Source organism: Parasteatoda tepidariorum, chromosome 10, assembly GCF_043381705.1.
Source record: "Parasteatoda tepidariorum isolate YZ-2023 chromosome 10, CAS_Ptep_4.0, whole genome shotgun sequence".
NCBI lineage: Eukaryota > Metazoa > Arthropoda > Arachnida > Araneae > Theridiidae > Parasteatoda > Parasteatoda tepidariorum.
The window spans coordinates 79,115,202-79,133,331 of record NC_092213.1 but is presented as its reverse complement, the minus strand read 5'-3'; the positions used below and the strand labels follow the sequence as shown (position 1 = coordinate 79,133,331).

The 18,130-nt window shown below is 30.0% G+C and overlaps 1 protein-coding gene across 1 annotated transcript; it reads left to right on the top strand.

Moving 5' to 3' along the window:
- Positions 1–870: 870 nt before the first annotated feature.
- On the top strand, positions 871–17,698 carry LOC122272063 (uncharacterized). The gene is made up of 6 exons (XM_043055090.2): positions 871–897; positions 2,252–2,668; positions 5,246–5,330; positions 10,221–10,334; positions 12,485–12,559; positions 17,567–17,698. Exons 2-6 carry the CDS (start codon positions 2,301–2,303, stop codon positions 17,597–17,599), a joined length of 675 nt encoding a protein of 224 aa, XP_042911024.1. The 5' UTR covers positions 871–897; positions 2,252–2,300; the 3' UTR covers positions 17,600–17,698.
- The last annotated feature ends 432 nt before the right edge of the window (positions 17,699–18,130 follow it).

The following is an 18,130-nucleotide window of genomic DNA, read 5'->3' as shown; positions in this document are numbered from 1 at the left end:
AACTATTTTGACATGAATTTTTTTTCAAGATATTTTTCAAAATTATAAATCCAAACAAACATATAATATTCAACAACTTATCAAAAAATGCTAATTGATGGCTTGTGTTGTCATAATTTTATCATACAAATGAAATTAATAAGTTAATCTGAAACTGCTCTAAAGTGTATTGAAATGTTCGGAACCTCTATGTCTAAAAGTAGCTTAAATAATTATTACTACAGTAGACGCCGCTTAATGTGATCACATCGGGACGAACATGATTTGATAACAATAACCGATTGATTACAATAAACAAAAACAAAAATTAAGCTAAAAAATGCTTTTTTTTACATACGTATTAAAATAAAAATTATTTTAAATTAGGAGTTGTTGCTGTAAGACTCTAAAGTATTTAATAGAAATTAATGTACACTAAAGAAAAAGAATTAGTATACTTACATATTTAATGATGAACTGCAGAAAACAATACAAAATACAAAAGGTTAATTATTAACTGAAAAAGAAATCATCAATTGTCGATTGTTTAGCATTCTTTCGAAGCAAGTCATTTACGAATCGCTCATAATCATAATGTTTATGAAAGTGTTCCGCGTCGGCTTTGTTTTGCACACCTAGCCGTAAGACTCGAAGTGCCTCCCTCATCTGAGCAGGCGTCGGAATTTTGTCCTCGATAGCACTTTCAGGTTCATCATCGGCATCAGAATCTTGTGACGAAGCTGGATCTTTGACACATACGGCTTCGCAAATGTCCTCATCAGTTAACGAAGTAGAAGTCTCAACCTTCTCGTCGATCTCCATCCATGCTTCAAAATCCTCAGCATTCATATCGGGCGGGGGATTGAAANAAATTTTCAAAGATAGTGACATTTTGAATTGTGTCTATGATGACATTTAGTAAGTATAATCATTATTATTATTTTTTTTAATTATATAACTCCTGTTAAGGATTATTGCATTATTTTTAAAATGCTATAATTATTACTATTAACAAGACTTACAGTAGTTATATATTTATTTCTTGGATTGTAATAAATATACACTTCAAATTCAACAATGCCTTTAAGTTATAATTGAATACTTTTTATTTATTCCAAACTTCCCAATTAGTAGTGATTTTAGTTTTGTATTAATGAATTTTTTCATATTAACTATTATTATTTTATGAATTGCTGTGTTGTATTTGATATGTTACAAATTTTTATACATTTAGAGCCGTCATTCTTTTCTTATATTTCACGAAAGAAAGAAAACCCTTCTAAAAATATTTTAATTTAAAAATTCTGCAAAGCATTTTTTTCCCTCGAGCTTAATAACAATTTCCTTGCAATTTAAGTTGTAAGAATGCTCCATACATGCTTATTCATTTTTAACCTTTCTTTGTAAGTATTAATTTTTTATTAATACAGTAGAAAACCATTTATCCAGTATCCGGTAAACCATGAAAAAATTTTCTCTGTTTTCCAGCCATTTTGAACTAGAAAGATTATGAAGGAAAAAAAAACGAAAATTTGACTCATCTTAGAAGTTGAGTAGAGGAAACTGTGGGGAGAATTTTTCTCCCCGTTTTCCCAGAGAAACTTCAATTCTTCCCCTGACCTTGAAGATCTTTAGATTGAGAAAGGGTGGGGAAGGAACAAATTTTTTTTTTCTCCTGAGTGTCTGAAAGAGCTGTTGTTTTTCTGATAAGCTGACGTCAATCAAACTTAAAAGAGTGGCATGCTGATTTCGTTTTCTCTTTGATTTACGAGGGGATGGGGAAAATGCTCTTCACAGGCATATCCTTGAACAGAAGATGAAAGAGAAAGAAAAAAGAAAAACATATCCCCATACTTTACCAAGAAAAAGTGAAATGGAAATGTGAAAACGATTAAAATACGACTATTTTTTATTTAATGATAAAGTAGGAATGCAGTTAACCTGAATTTAATCATTTAAAATATTAACATAATTGGCTGTGCTAGTGGCGGAAAAATATAAAAACCATCAAGCTAGCATTAAATTATTCCAAAGAGAGTTATAAAACATCCGTTTGAATCCAAATTTGAGAGGTTAGTTTTTTTAACTCATTATTTAAAAATTGGATTAAATAAGAAAAAAAAATGCTAACATTTAATTAAAAACGCGATAAAGTTTATTATCAATAAAAGTACAAGATTCTACCTTGATTTTCCTTTTTTTTTTCAATTAAATAACTTGTCTTCTGATTTTAGTTATAGCTTCTCTTAATTTCTTTTAATTTTTGCCTCAGTTACAATGTAACTCAACAATCAGAAGACAATGAAAGTTTCGGAAATGAAATGGTTAAATGCTACGTTCCACACGAGACGGCGTCCACATGCAATAATCATCAGAACCAGCCTGAGGCTCCCGTCACCATTCAAGCAAAGTCCATGACGCCACGCAAGAGGCCCAAGAATAACAGTAAGTTGGAAACTTCTTTTCGACAGGTCATGATGAAGCCTAGTGCTGGCGTGAAGAAAAAATTTCTTAAGACTACTGTAGGACAGACAGATCATGTCATTTCCACAATCATTAAGACTTTAGGCGTGAACAAATCTTCAAATGATCAAAGTGTCCATAAGAAACGTGCTTCCAGGAAAAATAGTGTCCCTGTCAGGTGCAGTCCAAGGAAGAAATCTTCAGTCGAGTATTATTCATCCTCTAGGTAAATATGAAACCATTCTAATGATATTACATGGCTTGTAGATTTTTTAAAAAGTGCTTAAAGGTGCTTATTTCTGTTTCGTAAAAGCCCTTAACCCTTTTCGGCCAACGCTGCGCAAACACACCATTTCAATAAATATTTTTTTATTAACACTGTGACATATATTTTCCACTAATTTTATTTTTCTGCTGTTGTCAAGGGCTCTAAAGAAATCCAAAGATTAATAGTAATACAATTGGAATAAACACTTTCTGTTGAGAAATTTTTAAACTATTAAAGTTTTTTTAACTTGAAATGGTTAGTGATAAATGGAATTGTTTGAAAATGTATAATTATTCCTTTTGGGATTTATCATTATGTCTTTATGATGAAATGAAGTTGCAAGTCAGTAAACAAAACAAAAAAATTTCATAAAAAAAGAGAAAAACAAGCGTTCAATTAAATGGTTTGTTGATTGGTTTGGTGAATGGTGCCTATATGCACCACTTTAAAGTAAAGAAATTTATGCACAAAATATTTTTGTCTTAGTGAATGTAATGTAAGCATATTTCAATGAAAATAATGCTACATTTTATAAAATTTATATACTTGGCCAAATTTGGTTTAAAGGTGCTTTTTTCATGGTTTTTTTTTTTTTAGTGCTTAATTTTCCCTTTCTGAAAGTTAGATTTTTTTTTCCACGTCAATTTTCACTGTGTATTATGCAAAAGCGTGGTTTTCACATTGTTTTATACAACGTTTTCACAATTAATTCAACCACAATCCATTTCATTGTACCTGTCGGTCCATAACGTATGACAGCGCCAATCGTGTTACATGATTGATGATATACTTGGGAGTCCGCATGTGTGTCTACTGAGCTGGGTACGGTGAGATTATTGCCCTCTTGTGTGCAACTCTGCTTCATTTTGGAAGATATTCTCAATTTCTAACTTCATTGCCCCCCCTCCTCTGAAATCAAACTGAAAAATCTCTCAATCTTTTTATGATGGGTTTTTCTCCTGGTGCAAAGAAAAAATGAAAAAAAATCCCCTGGTCCGAAAAAATAAATTTCCAAATTTGCCTGATTTTCGTACATTTAAGTTTCCTAAAAAATCCCTATTGAAATGGAATTTTTGCACAGCTTATTGCTTACTTGAATATTAAAATAAGTATTATAAATAATAAAGCTAGCCTCATTTATAAAAATAAGTTTAAAACTTTTTTGTCCTTAAATTTTCAGTTTATTTTTATTCAGAAATCCCTTTCTAAATTAATTGAAAAATCTTTTAACTGTCTTTGATGAATTAAATGCCTATTACTATTTAAAATTATCGGTAAACATTTTAGCATATCATAATATTGCAGTTTTTCTATTTTGATGACCATAAAAATTCTCTATACATAAAATATTTAGTACATTATGCAATAGTTACCATTAAATTTGTATTACTTTGTAAAATCTACTGGATTTTTTCCAATCCATGTTGGTAGCTATGTTTAATGACTATTTAAAATACAATAGTCGATTTTCTGAACACCAATCTGACATTGCTCTAGTAAAAGAATAATTTTTAGACACAAAAATAGCCTTGATTCAAGAGTTGAAGGACTGTGAGAGAAGGGAGCTCTGACTATTCTATTGTTGGCTGTGAATTCTTCTTTAGAAATATTTTATTACAACTAACTCAGCAGCAAAAAAAAGTTTAGCTGATTTAGTTTTTCTTAATAACCAACTTCTCCCACTCAAGCTCATATTAGTAGTTGAAAACAGTTTTCACAGTTGTACTTTATAATAATTTTATTAATTTTAATTTAGTGGATGAAGTATTATTTAATGCTTTTTTTAGTAAACAAAAAAAAATCCCTGATTAAGCCACACACAAAAAAAGACTCTGTTTTTTACAACTCTGTGACTTTTTTTAATAAATCTTGAATTGAATTAATGCTTTTTTTCTTTTTAAAAAAAAAAACGAGTGATTTAAATCAAGCCAACCCTGCTGATGACTGTACAAGTTAGCAACTACGCTGTCATTTTATTTTTCCAGGGTGCGTAGCATTTTTAAAAAGTGTTCAAAGGTGCTTATTTTTTATTTACTTTTTTTAAAAGCACTTCAAGGTGCTTTTTTTTATTCGGGGTTTGCTAAAGGTGCTCAATTTTCTATCTTTTGAAAAGAGGCTTTTTCTTTGTCGTGTCGATTGTAGTCATAAATTACAAAAAATGCATGATTTTCACAATTTTCTCTGCAATATTTATCAGAAACTAGTTATTTTATAATGGTTATATAAAATTTTTGAAAATGTTTTTTTAATTTTATTAATTTTATGTTCATAAATTAATACATTTAAATGATAGAAAAAAATAATTTTTATTACTGTACAGATCCTAATTATGATTTTTTTTTAGAAGGTTATTAAAAATATTTTTTGAGTGCTTAAAAAGTACTTAAAAGCTGCTTATTTTTTGTTGAAAAATCTGGCTACGCACCCTGCTTTATTATCCTCTTTTAATTGATTTCTATTCCAGTCTGTATGGATTGTATTTATTTCTGTTGTTATTTAAAATTTGAGTGATCAAATTAGGGCATTTTTTTTCAGGAGTCTTAATTCAACCAACAAAGTTGAGAAAAATAAAGCAATTAAAGAAAAAACTAGGTGCTCTCTTTCGGATGTTTTGAAAAAGGTAGTTGTAATTTCCTTTTGTGTTTCTCTATTGACTTCTAATGTATTATAAAGTCAAATTTTTGTATTTTCTTTAGGTTGTAAAATGTATAAAATTTAAAAGAATTAGATAATATTCTGAAATATGACAAATTATTGGTTTTGATACAATATTTTTTGGATGCCTTATCTGTTACAAATTCTGTTTAGAATTAAGCCGGACTCAAAAAGAGTGCTTTCTTTCAATGAACACCATTCACCCTCTTTTATTTAGATTTTTGATCCTCAAAATTTGGGCAGTGGATAGCATTAGCCGTCATTCTAACATTGAGAGGTTTTTGTGGTTTTCACCTCCATGTAACGCAAATGCCAGTTAATTCCAGGAAAAAGTCAGCTACGAAGGCAGATTTCTTGATACAGGAGTTCCCTTGTCTTCTGGATTGGGTTCAAAATTATAAGGATACGGAGTTGAACATTAGCGGTAAACCCAAAAAATTGGACCATGGTGTTCAACAATGGTTATAAAATATTACTTTCTGGTCTGAAATTTAACATGTTGTTAGTTGATCCGAGTCCTCTAAACTTTCACTTGAACTTCCTTGAAATAATTATGTGTGTTTTTATCTCAAAATAACATGTTGCATCATAATTGTGAACATTACACATTCTCTGTATTAAATTTTTTTAAACTTTTTTTTAAAAATATAATAGAGATATGATAACCAACAATGAAAATGTGTACTATGTCTTTTAGTTACGAGGGACATTTTACGTTTGGACCAATGACTAAATTTTCTTAATTTCTAGTCTTGTATGTCTATAACTTGTGCAAATGAAAAAATAAGTAAACAAAAACTCATTATTATTTATAAAGCTTTATTTAAGGATATTTTTAGAAAAACATAAATTACATTTATTCATTATATAATACAATAATATTTGCAAAAAATTAAAAAGAAAAAAGATGTAAAAACTTTTTTCCTCCTCTTAGACAATGTAATTATTAAGTAATTCAATATTTCAGAGTACGAGAATTTTTAATTCCTACATATTTTCCTAATTTCCTGCCTTTATTTTGAGGGTAAAAATTCAGGCCTCCGAAAGAAAAAGTATATTTAACTGTAATGTGTGTGTGTTTGTGTCTAATAGTTTTTTTAACAGACCTAAGTAGTTTCCATATTTCAAAAAATGTTCTTTGAATCATTAAAAGTTATATTTTAGTAGATGAAAAGAATGGCTCTAGATAAATTCCAATGCAGAAAATCCCATGCTATGGCATAAGTTTATACGTGAAAATTTATATACATTTCCAGCCAAAATCTCTGAAATTTGAATTATTTCTTTTGTAAAAGAAATATATCTTATCTGGGTTGTAAGAAAGAGATGCATTAATTTTTATGAAACTGAAAGAAATAAAATTTCTTCCTGAATAAAAATTATATGAAACCAATATGGATTTCTACAAAAAACTAAAATCTATCATAAATAAATTTTGCTTCACAGTTTCAAAACCAGTTATTTTGGTCCTTATGTAATCTGTAGACTGACAGTATAACCACTGTTCTACAAATAAACGTTGAGAAAAAACGGCTATTATCTATTATTATTAAACGGCCATTCATTATCCCTTTCTCAAAATATGTATATTTGTATTTTTAGTTATTTAATTTTTTTTTTCTTCAGAAACTTAGAAGTGCCATTGCATCTGCTTTAGAATCCAATGGGGTGAATATCGAAGATGTTCTTTTCAAGCCCTGTTTTAAAAGGCTTTTTACCATATGCCAAGTATTTGTGCAGGTGAATATGTTACATATTTAGTACATATGACATCAATAAGAACAGTAGATGTTGAAATACAACCTTCTTGCATCTTCATAGAATTATGTAAATATAGCTGCCAGCTCTACTAGATTTTCATGTAGACTACAGGATTTCACCAGTTTTAAATCACAATACATGTATTTTTTTATGAATTTTAGTATTTTTTTAAAGTTTTTAATGCCCCAACTGCTTTTCATAGCCATTAAATTATGCTATTATGATACAGTTTTCCAGTTTAATACTTAAAATTGTTTCAAGGCATGTTTTAAACACTTGTATCAAGTTTCAAAAAGTTTTATTAAAAAAATTATGACCTCATTTTGAAGTTGACAAAAATATTTAAAGAAGCTTAGAAGTTATCCTATACATATTCTTCTCCTAAAGTTGGTAGAAATTTTTGTATTTTTTCCCTTTATATATAATATTTAGTTATCATATATATATATATATATACAGTACAGAACCCGTTATCCGGAAATCAGAAAACCGGAAAACCAAAAAACCGGAACGAAATTCGATTAGTTTTCCCGCCATTAAAAAAAAAAAAATTTTTTTTCCTCATAGGATTTTAGGATTTTTCGTTCTTATTTGAAAGATGTTTACCTTACCATCATTTTGGAAATAATCATTAGTGTATTATTTCATCGTTTTTTCTTCTTTTTAAGATTATTTCCAATTTTTTTTTTTTTAGTTGGGTTTAACTATAAAAAAAACGGGGTTTTGTAGCGATTCAGAAAACCGGAAAAATCAGTTATCCGGAATATCAATGGTCCCGATCGTTCCGGATAATCGGTTCCCTACTGTATTATTGTTATATTATATCATATCATACACTATCTGGCCATTAATGACCGGACACCCCTCAATTCGGATACATCAGGTGCTAATATCAAGTTAGTAGGGCTGTAGGGCCGCCACGCGCCCGAATCACAGCTTTAACCCTTCTAGGAAGGCTATCCACTAGGTGTTGGTACACGGCGGCAGGTATTGCCCGCCATTCCTCCTGTAACATGGCGAAGAGTTGAGTGGTGGTTTTGGGGCGCTTTGGTCTGGCCGTCAACCGGCTCTCCAACTCATCTCAGAGTTGCTCAATTGGATTGATGTCGAGACTTTAGGATGGCCAATCAAGCTCTTGCACCCCCCATTTCATCAAACCAGTCTGTGATGGCATGTGCTTTATGAATGGCAGCGTTATCGTGTTGAAACACAAACGGGCCATTACCGAACTGTTGCCACAGGGTGGGAAGGACCGAATTGTCCAGGATGTCTCTATACCCTTCTGCGTTCAGGGTTGCACGCACTAACACCAAGGGTCCAAGGCCAAACCATGAGAAACAGGACCACACCATAATTCCTCCACCGCCGAACTTCACAGTGGGGACAATACACTCCGGTAGGTACCATTCTCCGGGCATTCGCCAGGTCCACACCCGTCCATCAGAGTGCCACAACATGTACCGTGACTCATCACTCCACATAACGCTTTTCCATTGCTCTACTGTCCACTGGCGATGTGCTCTGCACCACTGAAATTGGTGGCGGGCGTTTGATGGAGAGATGTTTGGCTTATGTGCTGCTGCTCGTCCGTGGAATCCTTATGCAATCAGCTCCCGACAAATGGTACATGTACTGGCAACACTGCCAGATGCAGCCCGGAAGTTGGTTTTTGGCTTGCCGGGTCGTGTCTTTACACATTGTCGACTCCCGGGCACCTCCACTCGCCGCGGTTTTATTTGTCAACTGTTTCACCGCCTTATCTAGTAACCCTCACTCAGAGGCAACCCTACGCTCGCCGCAATACAGCACTCGCAAAAGTCATAAACGAATCTTCGCGCTCATGGATATTTTTAAAAGTTGCTTGTTGAATTAAGTTAAAATTTTATCCTCGTTTAAGACTAGAAAAATTCAAATTACGAGATCAAAATACTTCGTCCTTCTATAAAGAAAAAGTTACATACACACAATTATTTCAGTTAATTACATACATATTTCGGTTAAAAAAATTTTCAAATAGAAACTATTCTTGTAAATTAAATAAAAATCTGTTGTAATAAAATATTTATCTTCAGAATAATCAATTTCTTTTGAATATCTTAATTAATAAACAAAGTTTAAAAAAATAATCCCCTATATAAATCATCACATTATTAAGTGTACATATTTTTGAAGATAAAAGCATTAAAAAAAAAATTACGCAGTTTGAAAAATAATTATTTTTATTTCCTTCATTTTTACCATGTGTTTTCAATTGTTTCTATTTTGGAAAAAATATGTATTCTTCAAAATGCTTACAATATCTTAAAAAAATTGCATATATTTTATACTGAACAACTTTTGATTGACAATATTNAAAAAAAAAAAAAAAAAAAAAAAAAAAAAAAAAAAAAAAAAAAAAAAAAAAAAAAAAAAAAAGATGTAAAAATTTTTTTTGTTCTCTTAGACAATGTTATTTTTAACTAGTTCAATATTTCAGAGTACAAGAATTTTTAATTTCCAAATACTTTTCTATTTATAGTATCTATATTTTGAGGGTAAAAATTCAAGCCTCTGAAAAAAAAGTATATGTGTATGTTTGTGTCTAATAGTTTCTTAACAGGCCAAAAAATGTTCTTTGAATCATTAAAAGTTATATTTTAGTTTATGAAAAGGATGACTCTAGGTAAATTCCAATGCAGGAAATCCCATGCTATGACATAAGTTTATAATCTCGAATATTTATATAAATTTCCAGCCAAAATTTCTGAAATTTGAAGTATTTCTTTTGCAAAAGAAATGCATCTTGTTTAGGGTGGAATAGTACACAAAGAGATACATTAATTTTTATGAAACTGAAAGAAATAAAATTTCTTCCAAAATAAAAATTATATGAAACCAATGTGAATTTTTACAAAAAACTAAAATCTTTCATTAATAAATTATGCTTCACAGTTTCAAAACCAGTTATTTCGCTCCTTATATAATCTGCAGGCTCACAAACCACTTTTCTCCAAATAAAAGTTGGAAAAAAAAGGCTATTTATTTTTCTATTCATTATCCCTTTCTCAAAATATGTATAATATTTGTATTTTTATTTATTTATTTTTTTTTTCAGAAACTTCGAAGTGCCATTGCATCTGCTTTAGAATCGAATGGGGTGAATATCGAAGATGTTATTTTCAAGCCCTGCTTTAAAAGGCTTTTTACCATTTGCCAAGTATTTGTACAGGTGAATATGTTATATATTTAATACATATTAATACATTTGATATATATTTAACATCAATAAGAACAGTAGATGTTGAAATACAACCTTCTTGCATCTTCATAGAATTATCTAAACATAGCTGCCAACTCTACTAGATTTTCCAGTAGACTTTCTCCTGATATACTGTTTTAATTAAAATTCTCCTAGTTTTTGTACATTTTAGAAAATTCCCTAAAATTGAGTAAGTTTCCTTGAAAAATCCCTATTGAAATAGAATTTTTTTTACAGATTAATGCTTGCTTTCTTGAATAGTTAAATAAGTATTACTAATACATAATGGAGCGAATCTCATTTATAGAAATCAGTTCAAAACTTTCTTTAATCTAAAATGTTAGGTTTATTTTTATTCAGAACTGTCTTTAAATTAATTTAAAAAAATCTTTTATGAATTAAATGCTTATTAATATTTGAAATTATGAGTAAGAATAATCCATGACATTTCAAGTAAGTTTAAAGGAAAATATTGCAGTTTTCCTGTTTTAATGACTATAAAAATTCCCTATGAGTAAAATATTTAGTACTTTATGCAACAGTTATTATGAAATTTATATTTCGTTAAATCTACTGGATTTTTATCCATGTTGGCAGCTATGTACAAATTTTTATTATAAATAATATAAATTTAAAATAAATATAAATACCATTAGTTTACCTTTGACATTAAAATTTTGAAGAAGAAAAAATAAGGTGCATAACTCAATTTTTTTTAATTTAAACAATCAAACTTAAAAACATAACTATCAGTGCAACCTTAAAGATTGGTTTTTAAATCAGGATACATGTATTTTTTTTTTTTTTTTTTTTTTAATTTTAGTATTTTAAGTGTTTTTAAATACCCCAACTACTTTTTATAGTCATTAAATTACGCTATTATCATAAAGTTTTCCTGTTTAATACTTAAAATTATTTTGAAGCATATTTCAAACACTTGTATCAAGTTTCAAAAAGTTTTATCAAGAAAATTATGACCTCATTTTGAAGTTGAGAAAAATATTTAAGGAAGTTATGATGTTATCCTATACATATCCTTCTTCTAAAATTGGTAGAAATTACCATATTTGTATTTTTTTTCCTTTATATATAATATTTAGTTATCATATTTATTATTATTATTTTATATCATGTATATTATATATATATCATATATTGGTGAAAGAGTTAGCAAGATTCCCCTCCCCCCCCNTCCCCCCCCCCCCCCCCCATATATTTGCTGTCACCCTATAAACTGATTATTAGCATACGTGTATATTAATAGATACGCAATGAGATACAAATTTACTGACTGCTGAAAATAAATGCATAAATGTAAATTAATGCAAATTCAAGTCTTTTTTTTTTCCCATCTTCTGTTACTGAAGGCATAGATGACATGTGTGCCACTGTGTCATATGGCAGAGCTTTAATAGTGACTTGCAAAGCCTTCTTCAAAAACTAAAAACAATGGGGAGAAAATAATAATGTTGCCTTCAGAATTTTTTTCATTATTTGTAAAAATTCTACCATAGGCACTGTATTGAACTTGGGAAAATTGTGCCAAATAGCAATTTTTTAAATTTACGTGATTTGGCTTTTAGTTAGAGTTGTAGATTTAAATCAATGTAGAATTGTAAACAAATATTTTCTTCAATGAACATAATAAAATCAAAATACTGTTCAAGTGTAACTGATAGGCTCCTAAAATACATAACTTTGATCGTATCTTCAAGAACCAGTCCTAATAAAAATTATTTTGTAAAAGGAAATAAAAAGCAAAACTTATAACTCGTTATAACTCATTCTCGCTAATAACTCATTCCCTACAGCAAGGGGATTCTCGCTAATAACTCATTAGTTCGATAAATAGCCCTACGGCAAGGGGATTCTAAGGTTTGTGTAGTTTTCCACTCAATGTAATGCATATGCAGGTTAATGTCATATCATAAAAAAATTCCTCCATGCAGGCTATTTCATCCTAATCTTTGATCAAAAAGTTTCCTTGTCTTCCGCATTGGGTTCTAAGATTACTAGGCTACTGAGTTAAACATTGGAGATTTGGAATTGTCAACTCCAGAATGGATCTGCTGTTCAATGCCGGTTAATGAATAAAATTACTTAATTTCAATTTGTTGCAGGATATTCAGGGTGATCCTCGCAAATTAGGCACAAGTCAATGCATTCAAGAAATTGCAGAAGAACATGTTAAACAAGTAAGTACTGTTCTGCTCTTTTTTTAAAATTAGCGAGTTTTGGAGTATCTCGTAGTCTGATTCTACTTCTTTTGTTTTCCATTGTAAACTATGGAGAATTTTTCCATAGTAAACTATGGAAATCGCAAGCATAAATATTTCGTAATGTAAATTATATGTAAAACTCAGGTTGGGATTTTAGACATGACGCATTGAAAAGCTGCATAAACTGTGACCAAATTTGACCAAACCCTGGGACAAGTTAATTTTTTATCAGTTCATTTAATAGGAAATAATATACACTATTGCATTTTATACAATTATAATTCATATTATATATAATATACAAAAAGTGTATAGCCAAAATTATTGAAACTATTAATTTGTTTTTGGAGAAACATGACACTCTTAATACTTTTGACCAATATTATTTGTATTATAACTGTTCAGTTTATGTTATATTTATTAACTATGAGTTGTTAATTATTGTCAATCTAAATATTAATTATAATTCTTCTATGCCACATTTTAGGCATATTTTTTAGATTGGCAAAACTCAATAGTCGCCAATAATTGTCTGATCCCTGCTTAAAATTAAAGTTATAAATTTTTATTATTCTCAATATTAGTTGTTATTACTCATACAAAATATTTCCTAATTAAAAAAACTTATGTGCCTATAAGTGTGCATATTAGTTATAATTTCTTAAGTTTATGAGTGGGAACTTTAATTTAATAAATTATCACTTTTTCAATATATGTTGATTTCTATTATTTTTAACTCCTATGCTCGTTTATTAAAGTATTGTTTGAAATCTAATTAATTTTTTTTCTTAGTATTATCAAAAATTTTTAACAATATGTGGATTTTATTGAGACATGGGCACAGGCCCGGACTGGCCAGTAGGCAGACCGGGCAAATGCCCGGTGGGCCGGTCTGGCCTGAGGGCCGATTGTACCGAGCCAGCAGCGACAATTTTTTTTTATACATTGCATGAATTCAAACAATATTGCGCAAATAATAATAATATTAAATAACATATATATGATATATGTGGTAATAATATTGTTTTAATATACAGGGTGATTCAGATCATGCGTGCTACCCATTTTTTTCGAGAATGGAGCAAATAATCGATTTGAAATAAAAAATCTAATAACTAAATCGACCCCAAGGAATTCAATAGTGATATTGTTAATTCCCGGAAGTACCGGAATTTGAACACAGTTTTGATTTTTTAAATGGAAACCTATATCTTATTTGGCATCATTGGAGAGGGTTTTCGAAAAGAAGCAACTTTTACTTGAAATTTTTTTTATATCTCTTACTGTTCTCAAGATAATAGATACGAAAAAATTCTGATTATTTACTTCAATTTATCATTTTTATCAAAAATAATTCACTTAAATTATCAAAATCGCTTCAATTTTTATAAAACATGGGAAGAAAAGCACAAATGTGTTTTAATGAAGGTAAAAGACATTATGACGAAAAAAATTTTTTTTTAGTGAATATGTCAAAATCTATTTAATATGTATTTTTTCTTATCTATTATCTTGAAAATAGTAGGAGATATTAAAAAATATTTTAAGTAAAAGTTATTTCTTTTCAAAAACTCTCTTCAATGATGCCAAATAAGATATAGGTTTCTATTTAAAAAATATATGAAACATCGTGTATATGAAAGACTTCTTGCTGTTGTAGAGTGTATGTAAATCTTCAACTGGACAGAATGTGCTTTCTTTAGTGGATTCAGTTTTAAAGTCTTGTAATATAGATATAACAAAGTGCATCGGTAATTCAACTGACTGGGCTGCAAATATGTAAGGTGAATATAAAGGATTTTCTTCATGGCTTTCCAAAGAGTCCCCTGGTCTCATTCATGTGTGGTGTTATGCACATGTCTGAAATTTAGTTTTAGGAGATACCACGAAGACACTAATTGAAAGTGCATAGTTTTTCAGCCTACTAAATAGCGTCGCAGTATTTTTCCGTGAATCATACCAACGCATGAACATCTGGGAACAAAGTAACGAGCACGGAAATAAAAAAAAGGCTCGCAACTATTGAAGAAACACGTTGGTGGTCCAAAGATTCTGCATTAAAGAAAATGTTTGGTTAATTTTCAAACTCAGATTCTACTATTAAGCCGTTATATACCACATTGATTACAAGTTTAGAAACTATACAACAAAATTCAAATTTCAAGCCAGATATCCGTGCAAAGGCAGAAATATTTTTGGAATCATTTTGCAAATATGAAACAGTAATCACCGTCAAAATATTCTCAAGAATATTTGAATTAACTACAACGCTCTCCCAATATTTGCAAACCTCTGGTTTAGACATCTTAAAAGCTTTTGGAATGGTATCACAAACGTGTTCAGAACATAAAAAAAATAGTGAGAGATTTTGAAGGTGTACAATAAGTTACAGATGATTTCATTATTTGCGCAAATAAGGAGCTTGAAGAAACTGAAACTGAAATTCAAACAAAGTTTCCATAAAAAAGATTGAAGAAAAGAAAATTGATGCCGGGTGAGACAGCGTCGAATGAAACAGTTTTTGATGATGAAACCACTGCATTTAAGATAAACGTCCATAACATTATTTTCAGCACAGTTGTAGCGTCAATGGAACGCCGATTTCTGGCAAATGGAAAATTGTACGCCGATTTTTCCTATCTAGATCCGAAACGTTTTCCTGAAAAACGTCTTAACAAGCTTCAATCTGGCGAACTAAATGAGCTAAGCAAACTCTTGCTAAAATTTGACGAAACAGCTATAGGTGAAAGTTTTCGGATTGAACTAAGAAATTTAGCTTTACATTGGGAAAAACTGAAAAATTCAGACTTAGGAGATTATAAAATAATCACAGAAGATCATTCAAATGAAATAACGACTTTTCTTTGGAAACAGAAGAAGTAAGTCTAAAATGTGAGACACGCAGTGCGTTCAAAAATTGTGTTATTTGTTGCCACAAGATGTTACAACAGAGATTCAATTGATTGACCAATTCTTCCAATTTAATTAGTCTAGCATTAAAATTTTTACTAACATTGTCAAAAAGTCAGGTGGCTTGTGAAAGATCATTAAAAATAATTAAAAATAGAATGAGGAGTACTTTATCTTCTGATAATTTGAATGCTCTCATGGTAATGGCAAATAGAAAAAAATCTATTAATGAAATTAGATAGCGACGACATAATCGATCAAGTGGCAGAAAATAGTGAGCCTCTTCAAAAGTTAAATTTAATTTTAATTTAGTGACTTTTGAAGAAGCATCAAATCTATTTTTAAATTTTTTTTTATATAAATCATTCATGTATGTGTAGTATAATAAATATTTTTATTTACTCTTCATCTTTCACCTTCTTTTTGATTTTATCAACCTATTACCTCATAAGAACCATGTATTTTAAACTGAAATATATTCTATAAAGGATTATTAAGCAATTTTTATCTACTTTCTTACTTCGATAAATTAACTTACGTTCATGAGAATTTATAAGTAAAAAATGACTAAGAATGATACATTAGGAGCCGCGTACGCTTCGTGCACGCGGTGTTTATGTGAGATAGAGGGCCGATGTCTCCAAAATGCCCGGGCCGATTTTAGATCCCAGTCCGGGCCTGCATGGGCAAATGCATTAAGGGGTTAAAGAATTTTTTTTACAACTTTTCCTTTACTTAATTTTAATTCTTTTTTCAAATTTGAAACTTTTTCAAATGTATTTTTTTTTTTGTTTCTTAGCTACTTTTACATTTAAAAAATTTTAAAAATAACAGACAAACATTGATCATATACCACCCACCGACCCTTGTCAGTAAAAATAAGCTAATCATTTATTTTTCCCCATTTGGTGCTTGCACAATATTTGAACAGCATCGCTATAAGCTTGTAAAAAAAAAAAAAAAAAANAAAAAAAAAAAAAAAAAAAAAAAAAAAAAAAAAAAAAAAATCAGACTTATTCCTAAATTGAAGGATTCCTAAAATAGTAACTTGTTTATGTACTGGGTAATTTAAAATGAATACAGTGATTACCCCTGTGGCAGAATGTTTTCAGATTTTCTGCGACAAAACTCCAGAACTAATATCTTTTCCAAGATGCTTTCAATAATAACAAAGTTGTATGTTACTAATTCAAGGTAACAAAAACGCTGTGTTCATAAAATAAATATATATTTTTGTAATTGAATATGTAATATTTTTTTGTTTATAATATTATGGGCGATATGTTAAGAAGAAAACTCACCAATTATTTTCTTTATCGCATTTTGTAAATCATTAACGCATTAAGAAAGATAATTAAAAATCATGAAATCCGTAGCAGTAAATGCCAAGGACAACGAAATCACTTGAATCGAACTCTTCAAAAAGAGGTTACTCAAATGCCTGTTTCATTTCAAGATTTGATAGTAGTAATAAATAATATCGGATTTTAAAAACTATGGGGAAATCAAAAGCAATAATTGCCCTAAAAATGAAGTAATCGTTGCCTGAAAAGGTAAATAATCGAATGCATGATTAGAATTGCCCATATCGACTGTAATATATCAGGAGGCTTAAAAACCACATGAAAATCAATAACTGCCGAAAATACAATCAAAACACTACATGGATAACCCATACTATCGGCGTAAATTGAACGCAACAAAAATTTATAATTAAAATTCAAATTTTACGTGTGAATTTCTGCAGAAAAGAAAACCAAAATTGTTTCTTCCCAAAAGAAAAATTTTTCTGCGTCAGCTCTGTAACGTTCTGCGACAATGTCACCGCGCTTCTGCCACAGGGGCGATTACAAACGGCTATAAGAATTTAATGAAAAAGAATTCATCGATAAAATTTACACAGGATGTAAAAAGAATTTTTAAATTTTGCATACATGCGTCACTAAAGTTCCGCCTACATTCTACGTTAATCTTATAGAAAAGTTATTTTTCATTAAATAATTATCGAAGTTTGTAATTGCTATATTCGTTTTTAATTACCCTGGATATTAAAATTGTTTCCTTTTGTTTCAGGTCATAAAATATGAGAAAAAGAAAATGAAATGACATTTTACATATCATCTTGTAAATCTCATGCATTATTGTATATAGAATCTTTAAATTACTACTGAATATGAAATATATTTTTAATAAAATTAAATATAGAATTTGTTTCTCTTTTTTTTGCTATTTTTACTCATTATGAAACCTACACTACTTTGGTCATGTTTTTTTTTTCATTTAATATTGTTAAGTAATTGATAATAGGTAAATACTTTATTTACGTCGTACTGGAGCTGCACAATAGGCTATTGGCGACGGTCTGGGAGACATCACTGAGGATAATCTGAAGATGTGCCATTGCAATTTCGATCCTCTTCAGATGGGATAGCTCCCCTGCTTTGGTAGCCCGATTAGCTGCATGCGAAGTCAAGCACTTTACGGTAGAACAGTTAATCGAGGACCGATACCGTGCACCCTCTGTCACTACCCAGGCTGATCAAAGTGGTCACCCACCTGCTTACTGACCGCAGCCAGTGATGATTGATTTCGGTGTTCTACTGGGAACCGTGTCTATACGATTAGAGTGTTTGAAAG

What these genes read in the sequence shown, in the direction of transcription:
- LOC122272063 (XM_043055090.2), top strand. Translation starts at nt 2,301, where the DNA reads ATGGTTAAATGCTACGTTCCACACGAGACGGCGTCCACATGCAATAAT. An exon ending in GAGTATTATTCATCCTCTAG is followed by an intron (nt 2,669 to 5,245) that starts GTAAATATGAAA and finishes ATTTTTTTTCAG; the next exon opens with GAGTCTTAATTCAACCAACA. An exon ending in TTTGCCAAGTATTTGTACAG is followed by an intron (nt 10,335 to 12,484) that starts GTGAATATGTTA and finishes AATTTGTTGCAG; the next exon opens with GATATTCAGGGTGATCCTCG.